The 21,297-nt window shown below is 40.3% G+C and overlaps 1 protein-coding gene across 3 annotated transcripts in view; it reads left to right on the top strand.

The window, feature by feature from the left end:
- ST8SIA5 (ST8 alpha-N-acetyl-neuraminide alpha-2,8-sialyltransferase 5) overlaps window positions 1-19,108 on the top strand; it is a 135,550-nt gene extending 116,442 nt beyond the window's left edge. For all 3 annotated transcript variants that reach the window (XM_074279299.1, XM_074279300.1, XM_074279301.1), the window contains 2 exons: window positions 556-648; window positions 5,538-19,108. In XM_074279299.1, coding sequence (XP_074135400.1) covers window positions 556-648; window positions 5,538-6,006 — 562 coding nt within the window. In that variant the 3' untranslated portion in view covers window positions 6,007-19,108. The remainder of the gene's footprint in view (window positions 1-555; window positions 649-5,537) is intronic.
- The last annotated feature ends 2,189 nt before the right edge of the window (window positions 19,109-21,297 follow it).

The raw sequence follows: 21,297 nt of genomic DNA, 5'->3' as shown, positions 1-21,297 counted from the left end.
GTAGGAGACTCAGAGAGGGGAAAAAAGGCAGAGGAGTCCAGAGTAATACAGCCAGCTGAGTGATAGGGAGATATTTGAACTTAGCTGAATTTCCTCCTTAAAAGGCGGCTTTAGTGTTCCTCACTCCACTTTCCAATCAAAGGAGGAAAGGGAAATGATTAGGTGAAGTTCCAAGGCTGATGAGATTTTGTAGGATGGTGAGCTTTTCCCAATAATGAGTTTCTTGGGGCAGACTGAGGTCCAAGAAATTGCAAAGTGGTATGGTTAGGTGAGAAATTATTATTTCATTTCTTCCTTCTCCCTTCCCAACCCATCCCCAGTAGTTGTTATTCTTCCTTTGTTTTTTTGAAGAGGACTAGTGACATCATATAATGGGCAATATTTTGGCTCATGCATATATTGAAGCGAGGCAGAGCTGTGCAAAGTCATCAGGGTTCTAGGAATCCACTGGAAAGATAAAAGTCATTACTGGTGATGGTCTCTAGCAGTTGTGCAAGGAAGGGGTAAAGGGACTCATTTACTTCATGTTAATTTGCTATGTCATTTTCTCTGCAGGTGTAATCTACCCCCAATCTCAGAGAAGTACACAGGGGACGTTGGGGCAAAGACTGACGTTGTTACTGTGAACCCCAGCATCATAACAGAGAGGTTAGTCTGAGCCTTGTCATGAGTTTAGATTTAGAAAGGACCTTAGAAGTTATCCAGTCAGATACCAACATTGTCCCTCCCAACCCTCACCTAGAGGAGGTAAGTGACTTATTTAAGCCCACACAGGTAAGTGTCAGAGGTGGGTATTCTCTGTTGAGAATAATGGAGACCTATGTATAATGTTACAATTGAACATATTACACTTATGATCCTTTTCATTCAAGAATTTTTAAATGTCTTAAAGGGATCATATTTATTATTAGACATGAAAACTTTTTAAAAAAACATTTTTATTTTTCCCCAGTTACAGTTAAAACAATTTTTAAAAATTTGTTTTTTAAAACATTGAGTTCCAGATCTTCTCCCTTATTCCTACTCTAAGCTCCTATTAAGAAAATACATGTAAAGTTATGCAAAACATGTCCATAAAAGTCAAGTTGTGAAACAAAATCTAGAGCTCTTCTCCCTAAAAAAACCCTCAAGAAAAATACAGAGAAAGAGACAGAGAGAGACAAAGAGAGACAGAGAGAGGGAGAGAAAATGCTTCAATCTGAATTCAGATATAATAGGTTCTTTCTCTGAGTATGGATAAGATTTTTTTCGTTATAAGTCCTTCAGAGTAGTTGTGGATCATTGTATTGCTGAGAATAATGAAGGTCATTCATAGTTGATCATCCCAGAACTATGACTTTGTACACAGTATGTTTCACTTTGCTTGGGTTCGAGGAGGACTTTTCAGGGTTTTCTGAGAGTATCCTGCTCATCATTTCCCAAAGAATAATAATATGAAAACTTTAATTAGCACATAGCACTTGCTTTTATATCCCAGAACCATAATATTTCAAACTGGGAAGGGACCCTAAAGATCTAGTCCAATTCCCTCATTTTAGAAAAGCAACTAAAATAGAGAGGAAGTGCCTGGTTCTAGATCTAACAGATTCAGTACTAAGTTAGTAGAAAATGGATTGAGGCAGCTAGATGTTGCAGTGATTAGAGCACTAGTTCTGGAGTCAGTCTGAGTTCAAATCTGGCCTCAGACATTTAACACTTCCTAGCTGTGTGACCCTGGGCAAGTCACTTAACCCTAATTACCTTATACAAAGAAAAAAAAAGGATTAAAAAAGGAAATGGATGATAGACCTGCTCCCAAAAGTATATAGTAACATTTTAGGAGATAAGAGGAAAATTCTGTCTACTTTATGGCTTTGCTAAGATCTTGCTACCTTGAGATCCCTGAGGTGGTAATTTTCTCACTCTCTTGACTTCCTCAGCTTCCCTTCTTTCTTTTTCTTCTTCCTTCTTACTTTTATTCTTCCCTTTTTTGTTACTACTCTCCTTTTCTCTCAAGCCTCAAGTCATGGATGGGTTGTTAAACACTGAATAAAAAGTATGTGTGTGTGTGTGGGGGGGGAATGGTCTTTAATAGGCCTTAAAGTTCAGAGTTGATCGTTTGGGATATAAGTTACAGGATCTCAGAATTGGAAGCACTCATTTTAGAGATCATCTTATCCAGTCCACACCTGAATAAGAATTCCCTTTATGACACACCTAACCTTTGCTTGAAGACTTCTAGTGAGGAGAATCCCTCCACTTTTTGAGACAGCCCATTCCACTTTAGGATAGTTTTCATTGTTATGACATATTCCCACTTATAAAGGTGAAATCTGCCTCTAGGACCTAGCAGAATAAGCTAATTCATCTTCCAGCTAGTAAATGTCTGAAGCTGCATTTGAATTCAGTTAGTGCTTACTGACTCTAGGCCCATCACATCTACTTTTCCCATCTTTTTGTGGCTGCCAAAGATATGGACAGCATAAAATTAATAGGGATGGTTAACACAGTGGATGAACAAAGTAAGGATCCAAAAAGATTTTAATGACCTAGCTCACTGGACAGAATACAAATAGATGAAATTTAATACTACCAAATGTGAAGCTTTACATTTAAGTTTTTAAAAGCACAAGAGACAAGAGAGGGAAAGGCTAAACCATAGTTCATATGAAATCAAGTTTTCAATATAAATGTAAACTCAAGTTGAGTAAATATTGTATAAATAGAGTGAATTGACTACCTTTGCCTAGAAACTCCCCAAAAGGGATTATAAAGAATTGGATATGACTGAGAAAGGACTAGACCACAACAATCTTTGGCCTGCATACCAGATGTGCCTTCATCCAAATCAATGACATTCAATAAACATTGTGCCTACTAGATATTGGACACCATACTAAATTCTGGGAATAAAAAAGGGAGCAAAAATGTTCTATGTCCTCAAGGAGTTCACACTCTCATGACAAAATTGTTTATACCATCACAAGGCCAAGGACAGATCTCTAAGGCACTTTACTAGAGACCTCCCTCCAAGTTGACATTAAAAATATATGGCAAATAATTCAAGATTATTAGTAAGCTAAGATGAGAGATGCCTAAAAGAACTCCATCTTCTATAGCTGAAAGAGCTGACAGGTATGATTTCTGTATCATCATTAGTGATCTTTGTGTGATCAAGGGGAACAGGGTAAATGTTATTTAAATGTTCAAACTAGAGAGAACAGTCTTCCTACTCCAAATCAGTAAACTTAACTAATCAAAAATTTATTGATAATGTCTTGATTTTAAGACCCCCATGTTTAGTCACATGACCCCATCTGGGGTTATGAACTACAATTTAAGAAGCTGGGCTCTAGATATCTCTCTGAAAGGGTGTCAATCTGTTTTGGTGGAGTGAATTTCCTCATATGGGAGTTCTTTAAGGAAAATTACAAATTTGGTCCCTCTTTCTTGTAAATACAGAGAATATCATGGCTACAGTATACCTAGATTTTAGAATTCTGTCATGCTTCCATTGTGGAAAAATATAAAATATGATACAGGAAGCTACATGTTGCAGTGGGTAGAATGCTAGGCCCAGAGTCTGGAAGACTCATTTTCCTGAATTCAAATCTGGCCTCAGACACTTCCTAGCTGTGTGACCCTGGACACGTCACTTAACCCTGTTTATTTCATTTCTTCATCTCTATAATGAGCTGGAGAAGAAAATGGCAGCCCACTACAACATTTTTGTCAAGAAAACCCCAAAACAGGATCATGAAGAGTCAGATATGACTGAAAAATGATTGAACAAAAACAAGATACAACATTTATTAAACACCAATCACAGACTAAGCTCTGGAGATAACAGATAAGAAAAAGGGAGATACGCCTTGCCTTTCAGTAATCTGCAATCTAACAAAACACAAAAGAAAATAAAAAATGGAGGGAGGAGAAAGCACCCAATACAAAGGCATAATGATGATGGAGTTGAATCTGTGGGGTGCAGCTGGTGAGAAAAGAAGAGTTGACTGGGCTTCTGAACTCTCTTTAAATGTAGGCTTTGGGAGAAATTTTTTTACTCAGTTTTCCAACCCGAGGGGCAAAAGCAACTGAAATATGAATACTAAAGTTGATACAATCTCCTTGGTGATGAGATTTTCCTGGGGGAGAGTATACAGATAGTCGAGTTGAAACCAAGATTTACAGCAAGTGAAAAATGAAAAGAAAACTGAGAAATAAACAATTAGTGGAGTTAGGGAATTGTTGATAGGCAAGTCCTAAAGAGTAGTCATTAATAAGTCAATTATTTTTTGGAAGGAGATCTCTAGACAAGTCAGTTCTTCACTATTTAACATTTTCATGAATAACTTAGATGACATATGCTTATCAGATTTGCAGAATAGACACATCAAGAAGGGATGATGAATACCTTGGAAGCTCTTGATGAGCTATAGCACCTGAAGACAGACTTAAGTACAAAATTGGAACTTCTGACTCCAAGCCCATCCCCAATCTCCCAAATGACTTGCTCCTCTGAATTCTTAGAGCACTTAGTATTGACTCCATTCACATGCCCTCCATTACACAGTCTTATGTTAGTTATCTTTTTAAAAAAATAGACCTTAAAAAGCAGACCTAAAAATAGTAGAAATGTGATTTCATTGGTATGGAAATTTCTGATTCCATCACCAGGGAGATTGTATCAGCGTTAGCACTCTCACCTCAGTTGCCTTTGTTCCTTGGATTGGAAATTGGAGTAAAAAATTTTTCCCAAAGCCTACATTTAAAGAGGATTCAGGGACTGCTAAATGACAATGGGTAGCACACCAGCCCTTAAGTCAGAAGGACCTGAGTTCAAATCCAGTCTTAGACACTTAATACTTCCTAGCTGTGTGACCCTGGGCAAGTCACTTAACCCCAATTGCTTAAGCAAAAAATAAAAAAAGAAAGAAGATTCAGAAGCCAGTTGAACTCTTCTCACCTTCTTCCAGTACTGGAAAGCACCTGTTCTGCAAGTTAAGAGTGTTTGAGAGTTAACTAAAAATAGAAAGTGACTTGTGGGTCACAAACAGCCATTTTGTCTCAGAGGCAGGCTTTAAAGACCTTAAAATAGGTCTCTCACTCCCAGGCCAGCTCTCTACCCTTCTATTACTACATTAACTATCTTTGTGAAGTAGAGAAAATAATACCATGTACTAGAGGTCAGCAGACTTGACTTTGATTCCCAAAGCTATGGAGACGTGATTTCTAATCTTTTGTAAAGGAAGAAGAAAGAGATAATGTCACAAATTAAGAATTCACATTTGCATAGAAACCTAAGATTTGGAAAGTGCTTTTCTTACACTGACCTTGCAAGATGTTCTCACTTCTAGTAAGTGGAAGAGCAAGGATTTGTACCTAACTTGTCCAGTTCCAGAAAAAGCAATTTCTTTTCAATGTCATTTTCAGTAAGATCTTGATAAGATCTTACGGATCTAGAAAGCTGAGCCAAATCTAGGAAGAAGGCATTTAATTAGGATAACTGAAAAGTCTAACATTTCTTCAACATTTTGCTGCGTCTCTCTGCTTTCGCCTAGGTTCCACAAGTTGGAGAAGTGGAGGCGACCTTTCTACCAGGTGTTGCAGGTCTATGAGAATGCTTCGGTACTCCTTCCGGCCTTCTATAACACCCGTAACACTGACGTCTCCATCCGCGTCAAGTATGTGCTGGATGATTTTGAGTCCCCGCAAGCGGTCTATTATTTTCATCCTCAGTACCTGATCAACGTGTCCCGCTACTGGCTCAACCTCGGTGTGCGCGCCAAGCGCATCAGTACGGGGCTGATCCTGGTGACCGCGGCCCTGGAGCTCTGTGAGGAGGTCCACTTGTTTGGCTTCTGGGCCTTTCCCATGAATCCCTCGGGACTCTTCATCACTCACCACTACTATGACAACGTCAAGCCTCGCCCCGGTTTCCACGCCATGCCGTCCGAGATCTTTAACTTTCTCCACCTGCACAGCCGGGGCATCCTCCGAGTCCACACGGGCACCTGCAATTGCTGCTGATGAGGCAGGCGGCCGGCTGGCCTGTCTTTACAGCCCTCTCTTCTCTTCCTTCCTTTCAGCATCAGGGAACAGTAGGAAAACATGGGAAGAGATCGGGAGAAGTGGGCCAAGCCCAGCATTTATGCAATAGTTTTTGAAGAATGGGGCCATATTGCCAGGGCTTCATACCCCTTGCACTTTGGAGTGGGTGGGGAAGAAAATGGGAAAATGGGGTAAAGTTACCCCTATTGCTAAATATTACTCCTCCTTAACCTCCACTCACCCATGTGCCCAGTAAGTCCCCAGTTTGGGGGGGAGGGGGAAGAAAATCTTCCTGCTTGTCCAAGACTGAGCAAGGAGTGGGCCCTGGAAATATAAGTGAATAAGCACATTGCCGCTAAATTTTAGCAACTGAGTGAGCACAAGCTGTCATGGCTTTTTTCACAGCTTCAGAAAATCACTAAAGGATAGCAGTGGAGGATTCAAGCAGGTGTTGGATTTCTTTCAAAGGTTTGCTTTCCTGAATTTTATGAGGGGCTTTTAGTGATTCTTTGATATTGATCATAGAGCCATAGAATATTATAGCTCAGTTGGACCTTGGAGATCATCCTGTTCAACTGTCCCAGAAATTAAAGCCTAGAGAAGTTGACCTTGTTCAAGGTCATCCAACCAGACCGACTTCACTCTTTTGCCATAGTAGGATCTGGTTCAGAGCTTATCTGATACATAGATAGGCTCTTTGACTAAATGGTTATTTTTGTTTATTTGTTTTTGTTTTTCTAGAACTAAACAAAACTTTTATTTTCTTCTCAGTGCCTACAGGCTTAACTTAGGGTTTGAAATCTAAGAAAGGAAATAAGCCAGATCAGCCAACTATACTAAAATTTCCAAGGCTAGTGTTACAAACTCATTAAAAGCATAGCAGCTCATTTTCTCATCTGCCTTCTTGTTCTCAGCTCCATTTCAGACAGGGGATACATATTATATATATTTAGATGCCTTGGAGGGCCAACTAAGTGAACAATTTAATGCCTCCAAGACAGTAAAAAGTCTGACCCAAAACAGGCTGTCTTGAAGGGAGGAGTTAGTCCTATCTGTCAGACACCAGCATTATTAACACTTCTTTTGGGTCTTGCTAAAGGACAAGGAAGAAATCCTAGAGATTCATTTCCCCTTTCCCCCCTTCAGATTAATGATCTTCATGAATAGGGTGTAAGCTTTGGATATGGCGTCTGGAGGAAGTTAGCTATCTATGTCCAGTCTAGAGTATGTAAACATAACATTGCCTCTTACCTCTGACTTATACCATTCCTCCCTTTTCCTCCTCGCTTTGGAGTTTCTGTATATAGTATAGTTTCCTTGTCAATTGCCTTAGGAGTTAGAAATCCCATCATAGACTTGTAGAATGTCAGAGCTGGAAGGGACCTTTAGTTTTACCTCCCCTACCACTGGCCCCACATTTGAGAGAGGAATCAGCTTGAGGACCCGAGAGGGATTTCTTCAGAGATACACAGCTGGTTAGTGGTGGACTCTAGAGTAAATCCAGTTCTACTGCTTTCCTTAGGAAGCTTCTGCCCTTTTCATCAATACTGGTGACTCCCAATCCTGGGTTCATGTTTCTTCCTCCACATATGTCTTTTCTGGCCAAGTTTAAATTCTCCATCCCAGAGAAGGATTTTCAGAGATCTCCCCTCTATCCTGGCTGTTCTTGAAATCCTCTTGCCCTATATTGTGCAGAGGGGGCTGCTCCTTCTTTCATGAGACCCCAGATACCGCATATGCTCTCTGGGCAATATTCATACCAAGAATAAGGAAAGACAATGCCTTGCATTTGTACAGGGATTTATGCTTTTCTAAGCGCTTTGACATCTCTTCAGGGCCACCCCTAGGATACAAAGTGTTGGGGTGATAACCTTGGGTTCTGTGTTTTGGGGGCCTCACTTGGCTAAGGGGACCAGATGGCTGGGCAGTGTTTTAGAGAGATGCCTAGTAGGGGAAAAAGACTTGGCCAACCCTGCCATCTGGTGCTTTAAAAGACCTGAGGCTGCTAATTATTCCACTCACCTATGAACTACTCCTTTCCCTATCCAGCACCAGGAGCTGGATGCCTTTCTCTACTCTTCTCTATGGCTGCATGGTTTCCTTTTGAAACGTTTTTTATCCTTTTCTCTTTAGCAGTACCCTTGATGGCCACTGTAACATGACTTCACCTGTATATAAATACTGGGCAAAGGGAGAATCCATATATATGATTTGCCCGAAGTCATATCTGTCTAGGAATACAGCCCTCTGCTCATTGGCTTACTGTGTTACTGAGTTACTGAAATAATATTGTGGGTTAGGCACGGCCGGTATTATTGTTCCTGTTTGGCACATGGGGAAACTGAGGTGAAGTGACTTCCCCAATTTTGACATTTTGCAGTGGGCATCATTGGGACAAAATAATGGTAACATCATTTTGGAATGCTGAGTTGTTTATAGTTTCTATCACTAAGAATTAATTAGAGTCAAGGATGGATGATCAGAACAGGGTACAAGACCCATAGTTCCCTCACTATATAGTGTATGATGGCAACTTTGCTTTAGAGACACTTGAGAGGAAATGCCTCCACTGGTCTCAGCACATATCAGGCACCACCACTAGGACCCCAGATCAGCACCAGATAAATTGCCAGACTCCCAGGGCCTCCAGCATCACCCATCACCTCCTCCACCTCACCTCCCTCAGGGCAGCACCAGACACAAGGGAACCCTGTGGACCTCAAGGCAACATCAATGAAGCATCAGGTAAACAGCCAGGGCCTGCAGCCACTGGCACAAGAAGCCTGAGACAGAATTCTTTCCACCCTGGGAGCAGAGTTCAAATTTAAAAGAAAGGAAAAGGCCCCTCCCAAAAATCAGCAAAAAACAAAAACAAATCAAATCACAGAAAGTTATTATGGTGACAGGGAAACCAAGACACAAACTCAGAAGAGGACATCAGTGTCAAAATACCTATGGGCACAACTCCAAAGATAAAGGGGAAGTAGACTCCAGTCCAGAAAGAAATGATGGAAGGAAGGAGCTTAGAGACAAATGAAAGGACTAAGGATTTGGGGGCAGGCATCTTCCTTAACCCATAAGGTGTGATAACAAACAGATAGGGACCAGGTTCTATTTTTACCATGCTTGCTAATGGAGGTAGGAATTTACTCATTCAATTTCTTTAGCTATACCTAATTAGCCACCAATAGAGCATAAACTTAGTTTTTCCCCCAGTGGTGGGGATGGGGTTAAGCACATTCTTTAGTCTTATAACCAGTATCACACTCCTTTGTGGTGGTGAGCCAAGAGTAGGATTCAATCTATAGCCAAGATTGGAATCAATCTGTAACCTCTTAGGTATAGGTGAAATCTGGACGGAACTGGAGGTGCAATCAATAGCTTAGAGCTAGCATTTGCCATCATGTAAGAGGTATGGGTAAGTGCTTGCAAATTCCTATACACAACAAGAAAGCAGCAGCCCCTGGCTTTACCTGCAAAAGCCCCAGGGCCAGGCTCGCTCTGTCCTTGTTGCAGGATCCCGGAGAGAATGCAAGATTAAGCACGAGATGTTTTGTACTTTTCTCTCCCACCCCTTATTTAAATAATAGCAATAATATCAATCATTCAGTGACTGAGAGGCACTGTGGCCCAGTAGATATCTTAGAATCAAAAAGACTCTGGTAGATAGAGCAAATCACTTAATCTCTTAGTGCTCCAAGGATCTCTGAGTCTCTAGTTGGAGAACAGTTACTGATCTGCATTGGGAGGAATTCCTTACACTAATGAAGTTAAAGGTCCAAACTACACACACACACACACACACACACACACACACACACAGAGAGAGAGAGAGAGAGAGAGAGAGAGAGAGAGAGAGAGAGAGAGAGAGAGAGAGAGTCAGTAATTACTAAGATTCATATTATAATTGGAAGTCACTATGTTAAACAAACATTCTTTAAAAAATTCTGGAAACAAGTTAAGTAGAGTTTCACAACTTGAAGTTATCAGTAACAGTTCTGTCTAATTCTGGCTTTCCTTTTTTATTATGAGGAAAGTCTCCAGCTTTCTCCTACTCATATTTCAAGAAACCAAAAGCCCAGGGCCTTTGGCCAGTCTGCGGCCTCTTGGCACGCTGCCACCATGACCGCTGCTGCAGCTGCTTGGAAGTTGGGCTTCACATGTAGAGCTAGGCTGTACACTCTGTTTTTCGGAAAGAGGGAGAACCTTGAGCTAATTTCAGCAGTCTTTATATCATCTTTTCCTATATTCACTTCTTTGTGCCTCTTTCTCCAAAGAAAACTGAAGGAGGAAAAAAAAAAGATGGAAAGAGATATGGCGTAGTGACTTTGGTCTTGGAGCCAGTTTTGTAGTTCAATTGTGTCTGACTCTTCCTAACCTCATTTGTTTTTTTGTTTTTTTTTGTTTTTTTTTGGGCAGAGATACTGGAGTGGAGATACCTTTCCTTCTCTGGCTCATTTTATAGATGAGAAAACTGAGGCAAACAAGGTTAAGTGACTTGCTCAGGGTCACACAGCTGGGAAGTATCTGAGACCAGGTTTGAACTCAGACAGTTATTCCATCCACTGTGTACCCAGCTGATCCTTGATGCTCTCTTTTGCCCTCATCAAGGGACTGCTTTTAGGACTCAGCCCAAAGTTTCAATAAGGACCAATCTGAAGATTCTAGATCTACTACAGGAAAAATCTCAAGTGAGATGACCTGAGATCTATCTAGGAAGACTGCTCCTTTCCTGGCTAGAGACATTTCCCTTAGCAATCTATACTGTAGAATAGAATTTCTCCAGAGAAACTCTAGTCCAGAGTTTAGCACAGTGCCTGGTACATAGTGGTGCTTAATAAATATTTACCGACCGATTTGATGTACACAGGAGTAAAACTTAGGACTTGGGCTTTATTAGTGTGATATTCTGAACTTCTTGCTAAATAATTTGTGTTTGCTAGGCATACAAAATGTGCTAGGTTCTGTACCAGGTACTGGGGATACAAATAGAAAATGCAGAATAATAGAAAACAGAATTAAAATAGAAAAGTGAGAAGATGGCTGCCCTCAAGGAGTTTACATTCTTTCTGATAAAAGTCTTTACTTTTGCCCAAAAGGTCCATTTGGTTAGTTGCTGCTAATTTTTGTGGTTCTCTTGGAAGTCTGGCTGGGTCTTGGGGGTCATTGTGTGATAGAAGTTAGAGGCTACTGCAGTCAGCAGAGGAGCAGCCTTCCCAGACTTTCAATAGTCATCTGAAGTTTTTCCTTTTTCTGTATCAGACCAAGAACCCTTAGGTCTAACTGGGGCCACCCTGCCACTGTCTCTTCCACCATGCCTGGCTTCCAGAGGAGCCCTGATCATCCTATTATTCTCCTTGTGCAAGGAGGGATAGACCCCTCTCCTCTTAGCTCAGACAAGATTTGAGTCTTTTCAAAATCATATTATTATTAAAGTAACTGGGGGAAAGTAAACAAAGGATTCAAGAATATTCAGAACAGAGAACCCTATATTAAAGCTAAGGACATTGAAGGCCATAGGGTTTGAATTACCTAAAAGGGAAATCTGTCCTGTCCTTATTCTTCTTCTATGTTTGCTCTGGCAAATGCTCTAGCAAGCTGAAGCTGATTCTTCCCTCCAGAGATTACCTTGTCTCCTTCACTTATTACAGTCTTTGTTCCTGGGCTGGCATCAAGCCCCGCTGGGCCACTATGGCTGTGCCCTTGATGGCTGCCAACATAACCATGACCCCCTTAAATCTGCCACAGATCATGAGCGGCTCTAGAGCATAGAATATTAGAGATGAAATGGACCTGAGGGATCATTCCCCTCATTTTATAGATGTGGGGAAACCAAGGCTTAGAGCAGGAGAAATGAGGAGTCACATGGTAACACAGTAGGTAACAGTACTTTGTGCTAGGTAGTGGAGCTAGAAATCACATTTAGATATCCTGACCCTAAGAACCCACTGAACCCTCTTGGACTTCCTACCAATTTTCTTCCTAGTTGGTCCAATCAAAGATTGGGTATTTTAAGCTATGTGAATGTTCACCTATTTCTTAGCTCAGATTACTAACTGTATTCACTTAATCAGGCACTTTTTTGATCGTTTATCTGGAGCTTTCTGGTTGTTTAAAACAAAAAAACAAACAAACAAAAAACCCTTGCTTTACCTGATGCTAGGCATAATCCCATAAAGTTGCACCGGTATTTTCAAATCATCAAGAGCTTGTATAATACCTTTATCAGAAAAAAGGATGATATCTTATGGGCTTACTTCACCAGTTTTTCATTTCCCAAGGGCCAGGAGACATTGGCTCAATTTTTGTTCACCTGCACAATTATAAGACCATAGGATTTAAAACTGGAAGGCACCTTAGCTATCAACTAATCCAATCTGTTCATTTGACAGATAATAGAACTGAGTTTCAGAGAGATCACACAGCTAGTCAGTAGAACCAGGATCTGAGCTGGATTCTAAATCCAGTGATCTTTCCATGGCACCCTACCACCATTTCTTTTATCCATTTGACCACCAGTTTCATCCCTTAAGGATTCTGTCTCCATTAGGACAAGGCCTCAGTGCTTGTGTGTGTGTTGGAGTTAAGTATGTGGGAGATTTGTAATCCTATGAAAAGCCTTGTTAGTAATTTATTAATGAGCTCCCAATGCTCCAGCATGGGCCCTGAAAGGGCTACTTCACCGAGAGAGGATTTAGGAGGCAGATCTGAGACCAGGACATGAGAGCCTGCTAGGGTGGTGAAAGTAGGGAGAACTCAGTATGTGTAGTTTAGTGATACTAAGATACTAAAATTAATTGTCAATGAAGTATCTTGAGGACTGAACCTTATTCTAGAGAGGTTATTCTTATATTTCTCTTTGCAGCTAGGTGTTTTCTTGAGAAGTGGTATGTAAATTGATTTTTTGGTCAATCAAATACTATTTTAAGTGTACCAGGTGAGTCACTTGGTGCTTAAATGAACACTTTCTTTCCCTTACCTAATATTTAGTAAAACAAAAGATTCTTTCTCTCTCCAGTGAATAGCTGAACTGTCCCTTTCTCTCCCCAGCTCCTTAAATTGTCCTTTAAATGATGGCATTCTTAGGCTTTGCCCTATATACATATACCTGCACAGCAAAAGGGTCCTCATGATAGAGAGAAATAGAATTTGAAGGAAATATTGAGTTATCTCACTTGGTTCATTCAGCTGACTGAATGGGTCCTATAGAGGGGGTATTTAATTCCTAAATTATTTGCATGAAATAAAATGAAGCCCAAGGCCTAAGAGAGTGTATTGGGAATCCTTAGTTTTCCCAGGTTGTCTTTCTCTACAGATACCAGTGTTCTTGCCACCTCCTGACAGCCTCTCTGGGATTCTCTTTGTGGATTTGTCAGGAGCCCTACATTTAGCCTTCCCCATGGCAAATTTCCATGATGCCAGCCAGTCTGGTGAGATTTGCAAGGCCCCAAGTCACTGCTATGCCCTTCACTATATTTAAACTTACACTGAAGTGGATATTGCCTGTACAAATACAGATTACAAACATTCTTGGCCTTCTTATCCTCCCAATGACTGTCTCTGTCTTTCTCCAATTTGTTGAGAGGGGATCTGCCCAATGCTTTGCAGGCTTTCCTCTGGGCTGCTTTATATTTCATGGGGCTTAGGCACTTAACCCACCCATTAGCTCTCCTCACATGTCTAGCTCACCTGCCTCTTCAGCCAAACATGTCCTTGGTAGAGTTGGAAGGAACCCTAGAAAGATTAATTTCAACCCACTCATTTTTGTAAATGAAGAGCTGAAGTTCGGAGGAGATTGTTACATAATGATATACAGCTAGTAAATCTGAGACAAGACTTGAATGTAGACCTTGGTTTTAAGTCCAGTGCCCTATTTATTACAGGCTGTTGGAGACATGTTGCGGTGTGCTTATACCTGCCACTGCATTTTCCCAGGCGGCATGCCATTTTGATTCTTTGGCAATTGTGATGCTCCATGATGTGTGGTTATATAGCACTTCTGGTGTTCAGAAAAGAAGCCCCCTTTTCTTGGGGTCTAGAATAAATTCTCCGAAGTCACTTAGCTTGCATTGCATTAAGGGGTTCTCAAATGTCTCCTAAATATATAAGCTTTAAGAGAAGGAAACCAGGGCTAGGATTACTCAAAAGCCAACTTCACAGTGAAGGACAAATAAGATTTTATTACTTAAAAGTGTCACAAGACTTGTGTGGATGCTCCCTTCCCCAGTATAAATCATTACCCTTCCATGCATTCCATACCCTTCCATGAATTAATGAAGGGCCAAAAGATTTTATCATATGGTGGGGAATCTTAAGATCATTAACCCCTGCAAACTTACCCAAACTGGTTTATAAATAATAGATATGAAAAATATTGCAATTTCTATACTTACGTCCTTTTCAGATTGGAAAGGGCCAGTTGTAGCTTTTGCACTGTTGGCAAAGCATCCAAAAAGCCAAAGCAATTTCTTTGGAATCAGAAGAAAATACTCCTATGGAATCAGAAGAACATATTTCTACAATATAAGAAAAGGAGCTATATGGAAATAGGCCAAGGAATGTAGACCCAAAGATATCATTCCTTCTACACACAAGGACACACTCTCCCATGGGTCCCATATCAACTGTAGAAAGAGGGAAACTCATAACTTGAACAAGTCCTGCATCTGGGTTGCATCTCTTCCTCAGAGGCTACCACTCACTCACTGTGCCCTCATAGAGCTACTAATGTAGTTTGCTAGGCTGCTTTCTCTGGTGAGCTTCCTGTTGCTTCTTCCCTAAATTATAGCTTCTCCTCGGCTTCTTCTCTCCAGTGAGTGTTTACAATTTTTGGGTGAGCCAGCCCATAGCCTCAGGGCTATTTCTGCTCTTTTGTGAGTCAAACACACAGCCAACATGAGCCAGCATAGCAAGGATCCCTCAGGTCAAGTCAGTCTTTTTGACTGCTTACCCCCTTTTCCAGCAGAAACCTCCACAGGCTTGCTCTTGGGATTAGGGTAAATTCCTTTCAACTCCCAGCATACTCCTGGCAGCTAGCACCAGGCCTTATAGATTTCTCTGGAGCCTGACTTAGCAATACTGAGGTAACAGGGTAGAGCTGATAATTTCTGTCCTATGTTCTCACCTCCAATCACTGTTGTCCTCATACAGTTGTCATCATCATCATCATTTACATGTGTATAATACTTTACACATCTCAAATCCCAAATAAGATGTGCTCTCTTATTTGGTAGTCATTGCAGCCCTGTGCAGTAGGTAGGGAAAAATACTTTATTTTCCCAATCTTACACATGGGAAAACTAAAGCATTGGTTACCTGAGTGATTTGCCTAAGAATTCGCAGAATGAGTCAAATATTTGCCAATCAAAAATATTTATTTGATGTCTGCTAAATATAGATTGCTGTAGATTCTGTGAATATACAGACATTGTTACTGTTTTCATGAGCTTACGGTCTAGGGTGAAAGAGAAGACATACCTGCACAAATCAGGAAAAGGAAATATTACAAAATCATGTATGATGGGTGCAAATTATTGGGATACATGGAGCTTAGGAGTCCAAAAGTAGGAAAGGTTGCCCTCTGCTAAGGTGATCGTTTGTTCAAATAATATTTATTGGGAATTACTGAGTCTATAGTCAAGGGAGAGGTCACTGAGGAGAGAGGACTTCAGTTAGTACAAGGAGATGAAGTAGAATTTGGAAAAGAAAAGGAAAGATATTTTACATGGGAGAAACAGAATAAATGCTCAGAGGCAGGAGTAGGCATGATATCCAGGGGGCAATGAGGTAATTGGTCTGGCTGGATCATAGGGAATTTATAAGGAGAAGAATGGGAGTCTATAACTGTGACTATAATTCAAGCCTCTAGACTCCCATTTCAATGCTCTACCCACTAAGGCTTGCGAATTAAAATACAGAGGCTGGAATTGAGACATTAAACAGAAATGGGAAAGGACCTCAAAAGGTAAAATCCCTTCTCCTTTCCATGTGTTCCTCTCTCATAAACCAGCATTAAAAAGCCACTATGAGAACTGGGTTCCTACCTCAACCTCTCCTTGCACTGTTCCCAGGTTTCTCTCCCTCAGGGAGTAGATCCTTAATACCAGCCATGAGGATACTCCAGTAAATATTTAGCTGGCTCTGGTATTTCAAAGTTCTGCGCTAGATTCTCTAGTACCAATGTCCTAATGGAGGACTTTTGCTATTGGAGATTAGAGTGTTATCAAAACAAGGAAAATGCAGTCTGGCAAAATTATAGGAAATACCCATAAGAACCTAGAAAAAAAGTGGAAAAAATGGTCTGTCCTAATCAAAATGGACATTACAAAGTCCATTGAGGGGAAAAACCCTTAATAAGTTAGTTATAGGGTAGTAAAATGACCTATGAATTAGCAAGACAAAGTTAAATCATGTTTAAGAAGATAAAGATATGGTTGTACATTTTTGAGAAATTTCTCTCTAAAATGGTCAAAATAAAGAAAAAAGTGTGCTTAGAGAGTAAATTTCATTTACACATGAAATCCATTTCTAGTTAATTTGCCAAGGAAGCATTCTTGCTCTCAGGACTGTATATATAAACTAACTTTAACTTGCACTCTTCCCCTGAGAGTCAGCCCTTAGAAGTGTGAGGGATTTTGGTTGCCTTTTGGCCAAAAGGAAGAGAGTGTATTGTATCTACTCCTACTTCTTTCAGGGAAAGATTCTGCAATGACAAAGTGCTGGTGGTATCAGGACATCTTCCCTCCTCTTTCTCCAACTCTGCTCCCAGTGCTAACCCCAAACCAGTGCTGGTCTTGAGGGGGAAGAAGCACTCAACATCAGGCTGGCTTCTGAGACTGGTCCTCTTATCTGAGGAATGCTTATTAATTGAGTGATAGCAATCCCTTATATTTATGTTGTAGCCTTTTACATTTTTCATTTCCAGTATCTCATCTGATCATCACAGTATCCAGCCAGGTAGAAAGGGTATGCATTATTTTCATTTTGTAGGCAGATTCCCAGGATCATAGATTGTAAGATTTGGAAGGGACCTTTGAGGTGAAGTATAACTTCTTCCTCTTATAGATGAGGAGCCAGGACTAATACCATGGTCTTCTGCTGCATAGTCCATTGTTCTCTCCATTATGTCATGCTGGTTTCCTACGTTGTCACTTGAGATTACCATAGCCCCATTGCTCTGCCAAGACCATGCAGTGGGTGTTAGAGGGCACAGGCTCATTTACTGGATGGATAATGTGTTATGTCCTTGGGAAAGAGTTCAGGTAGAATTTATTTTAAACAAAGTCAATACCCAAGGAAAATAATAATAATAATAATAATACCAGTAATAATATTTGGTATCGCTGATAGCACTTTAATCCTCTTCATGGCACTTATTTGATCCTCATGATGTCCTTGTGATATATGAAGAGCCATCCTCATTTTACAGAGGGGGAAACTGAGGCACAAAGAGATCAAATGTGCAAGCTCACATTCCTGGATTTGAAACCTAAGAGAACAGAGAGCATCTGTTTTCTAGTGCAGTACTCATACCAATACCTAATGAGAACTGAGACTGGTGAACCAAAGAAAAATTTGTCATCAGTCTTACTGACATTGTAGTAGATTGGGATAGAACTGCGCTATTAAATGCAGAGTGACTTTCAATAACTTAAGGTTGAGAGAAATGTCAAGGCAGTGGGGAGGGTGTCCCACTTAGATTTGTTTGCCTCAGGGGCAGCAGCTCCCTTGGGTTCAGATACTGCTTTTAGAAGCTACCCTAAGTCTGCTGTGATCCCAAGAATCCCATGGGGTAAGGGGTATTTGAGAAAACATCCAGTGCCACTAGCACCATGAAGTGAGGCAGGGGTAGCACCTGGAAGGGTCCAGCAATCTCTCCAGCCTATTCTCAGCCTGGGGACCTACTAAAGCAGGAATGTGGTCAGTCTGAGCCATCCCCTTCTCACAGAACAGCCCCAATCTCAGGACCAGTGACCCTTACCCTGGGGTGGTTCATAGGAGAAAGAAAACTCCTTCCCTCCTTCCCTCATTTGCCAGCTAGTTCTCTCAGCCTCAGGGAGCTGGCTGCCACAGTGGTCTCCACCATAAGGTAGGATGTGGAAGACAGTTTGTTTGTGTGTAAGGCTTCTTGTTTCTGGCTACTTCGGGGAAAAGACACCTTTGCCTGGGATGATGTAGATAGGCATCAGGGCTAGCTCTATAAGGTGAGCTCTGTTGCATGTTATGGTTCCCTTCCTGGATTTGTCTGAATGTTCCTTTAGAAAGCCATAACTCTTCTTAAAAACCTTTTTTGGTTGAACTGTGATATACATGTGTACATATAAATATATATATTTTAAAGAAATCTGTCAGTTAATCTCAGTGACTGTCAAAAATAGGTTGTTCTGTCGTATGGTTTCAAGTTGATGCAAAAAACAAAACAAAATAAAATGAAACCCTGAAGAAAACATGTAAGAAATGTTGGGTGAACAAAAATCCCAGAGGAAATATCTGGAACCTTTTTGTTCCTTGTTTTATCCAGCGGCGCGTATTCTATGTGGTTCCCTTCCCCTCATCTCCTATTTGGTATCCTTATATCTCCTCCTGCCGGAGCGGGCTCTTTGTGGCAGCAGAAGTGAAGTTGTCACAGTGCTGGGCCCTGTGGATTCTTGCAATCTGTTTGTCCCCAGTTCTTTCCATACTCCTCAAATAAGAGACCTTTCTTACTGAAGAGGAAAAATGAAACTTGAGGATATTTCCTTCAATGGAAAATAATGCTCCTATGATGTGGAAGAATTGGATCTGTTTATGGACCCTAAACTTTTGCTAAGAATAAACCTCTATTTATTAGTGTTTTTTAGGGGTAAGGAAAAACTGGAGGAGAGAGTTTATCTCAATTAAAGGGGTAAGGGAAGTCAACGTGTCTCTTATTTTCCCGGAACCAGTTTGCAAAAATTTTCCTGTGTGATAGTAACTCAGAGGTGTGAACCTGAGGCCTGGTGCTGCTAAAGCCATGCCTCAAACTGTAATCAGGGTATTTTTGCTTCTGTCACTGTGTTTGAAAGGCCATTAATTCTACCTAATAAACTGAATCCCAAAGTTTCATCTGGAAATCTTGGTCAGTTGCGTCTCCCATGAGTACTCAACACTAATCGGCCCTTATTCTTTACTGAGGTAGCATGAGGAGGGTTGAGGGATGGATAGGTGAGTCTGCAAATCAGAGTATTTCCTTTCTATCCCCTGGTATCCCATTAGTCTGAGAGGAAATACTAACATAATCAAGGGATATATGAAGTAAGCCCAGGCCAAGGGAGGAGGGGATGTGTTTATGTGGGTGTTTAAACATGTATGAAGAAACTTTTATGAATACTTGAATCATCCAAGATATTGGAAGAAACTCCCTTTGTGAGATCTTCCCTCCATCAACCAGTCTTTGACTAAGGAAAAAAAATTCCTATAGGTCTAGAGTACCTGGTAGTACCTGAGACACAGAGATTAAATGACTTATTTTCTAGGGTCACACAATAATTTTCAGAGTTGGCATTTAAACCACCATCTTCATGATCATAACTCTAAGATCAGCTCTCTATCCATTAAGCCATACCATCCCTACTAAGAAAATACATGGAATTGAATAAACATTTTTTTGATTGTGTGAATGAATAGCTAAATGAATGTGCTGAAAGACCCTTGGGAATTTTGAAGGAAATTGCTGAACTGAGTGGGGAGACATGGGTTCTAGGAGGGTCACATATCAAGTCAAATGATGGGGTTTGTGGAACACTTCCTATGTGTCCATCCTTATGGCAGATGCTGTGTGGGATACAGAGACATAGCTATGTACTGAAGCCAGCTTGAAAATATCCATTGTTAAATTTTCAGTGGGAGAAATTACACCTTGGAAATAAGTGGTGCTGAGCAGTAAGGTTGCTCAATGGATAAAATTTCAAGCCCTGGATTCAGGAAGACTCATCTTCCTTTGTTGACAAACTGGGTTCAGACACTAACTGTGTGATCCTGGGCAAGTTTACCTCAGTTTCCTCATCTGTAAAATGAGCTGGAGAAGGAAATGGCAAACTGCTCTAGTATCTCTGTCAAACAACACAAACAAAAGGACATAATTGAAAATGACTGATCAATAACATCAAATTAGAGTTTAATCTATTGTTTTGTTGCTCATGATTTAAGAAAATGAAGGAGAAAATATTAAAAATACATATTTAACTTAAAGGTATGTTCTGCATACATTTTTTTGGAGTCATTTATTAAACTTTGACTTACACACTTTTGCAGAGAAACAAGTTTCTGCCCTTGAAGTTTTAGTTTAGTTGAGGAAACAAGACTCAGCTTAAGTTCAGCAATGAGAGAATCATTTAAGACAGAATGAAATTAAGTACAAACCAAATCTTTGGTAATGAAGGAAGACATGTGGCAAACAAAGTTTGCTCCACCCAACTGGTAAAGGAAGATTCCTAGAGCCAGAAAGAGCTTGGAGAAATTATCTTGTCATCTTTCAAGTGCTACAAGTGAGAGGGAGCCAGGAGGTCCATGGACCTCAGATGCAAAATTTTTTGACCTATCCTTGAACATAGATTTTGACCAAACCTTCTCCATTTTACCAAATGGTTTCATACAGTTCACAGGATTTAATTGTTGGAAGGGAAATGAAAATCTTCTAATTTAATTCCCTCGATTTACATATAATGAAACTAAGGGCCAGATAAATTAAATGACATATCCAAGGGACACCTAGGGAGTAAGTAGTAGAGCTGGGATTTGAACTCATATGACTGCTCATTGTAGCAGTCCCTCCACTGTAGCACATCCTTCTTATGGCTTGTTAGGGCATTTTTTGCTTACCAGACTTCTAGTGATGAGCCTATTTGAATTTAACCAGATTGGTCCTCATATGACAGATCAATTTTTAAACCTGAAGTTTTATAGAATCTGCCAGAGTTTGTGATTATGGGCATATTCTTCAAGATCCCAACTAACATAACTTCTACACTATCATAAGGCATTAAAGGATGACCCTAGTAGAAAACTTTTCTGGTTATTTAGGGAAAAAAATAAAACACAACAAAAGCATGGAAAAAAGGGAAATTGGCAGGACTCAAAGCTCTTATCAGAAGGCAGAAGTTCTTCATCTGGGATCCCTGAACTTTTTTTTTTTTTTAAGTATTTCAATAATTATAAATCTTATAATTAATTTTCTTTGTAGTCCAATGTATTTTATTTTTAAATTAAAAATATTATACTGAGGAGGAATTCATAAGTTTCATCAAATTGTCT

This window comes from Sminthopsis crassicaudata, chromosome 1, assembly GCF_048593235.1.
Source record: "Sminthopsis crassicaudata isolate SCR6 chromosome 1, ASM4859323v1, whole genome shotgun sequence".
Classification (NCBI taxonomy): Eukaryota; Metazoa; Chordata; class Mammalia; order Dasyuromorphia; family Dasyuridae; genus Sminthopsis; species Sminthopsis crassicaudata.
Note: the sequence above shows the minus strand (reverse complement) of the source record. Positions and strands in the feature narration are given on the sequence as shown.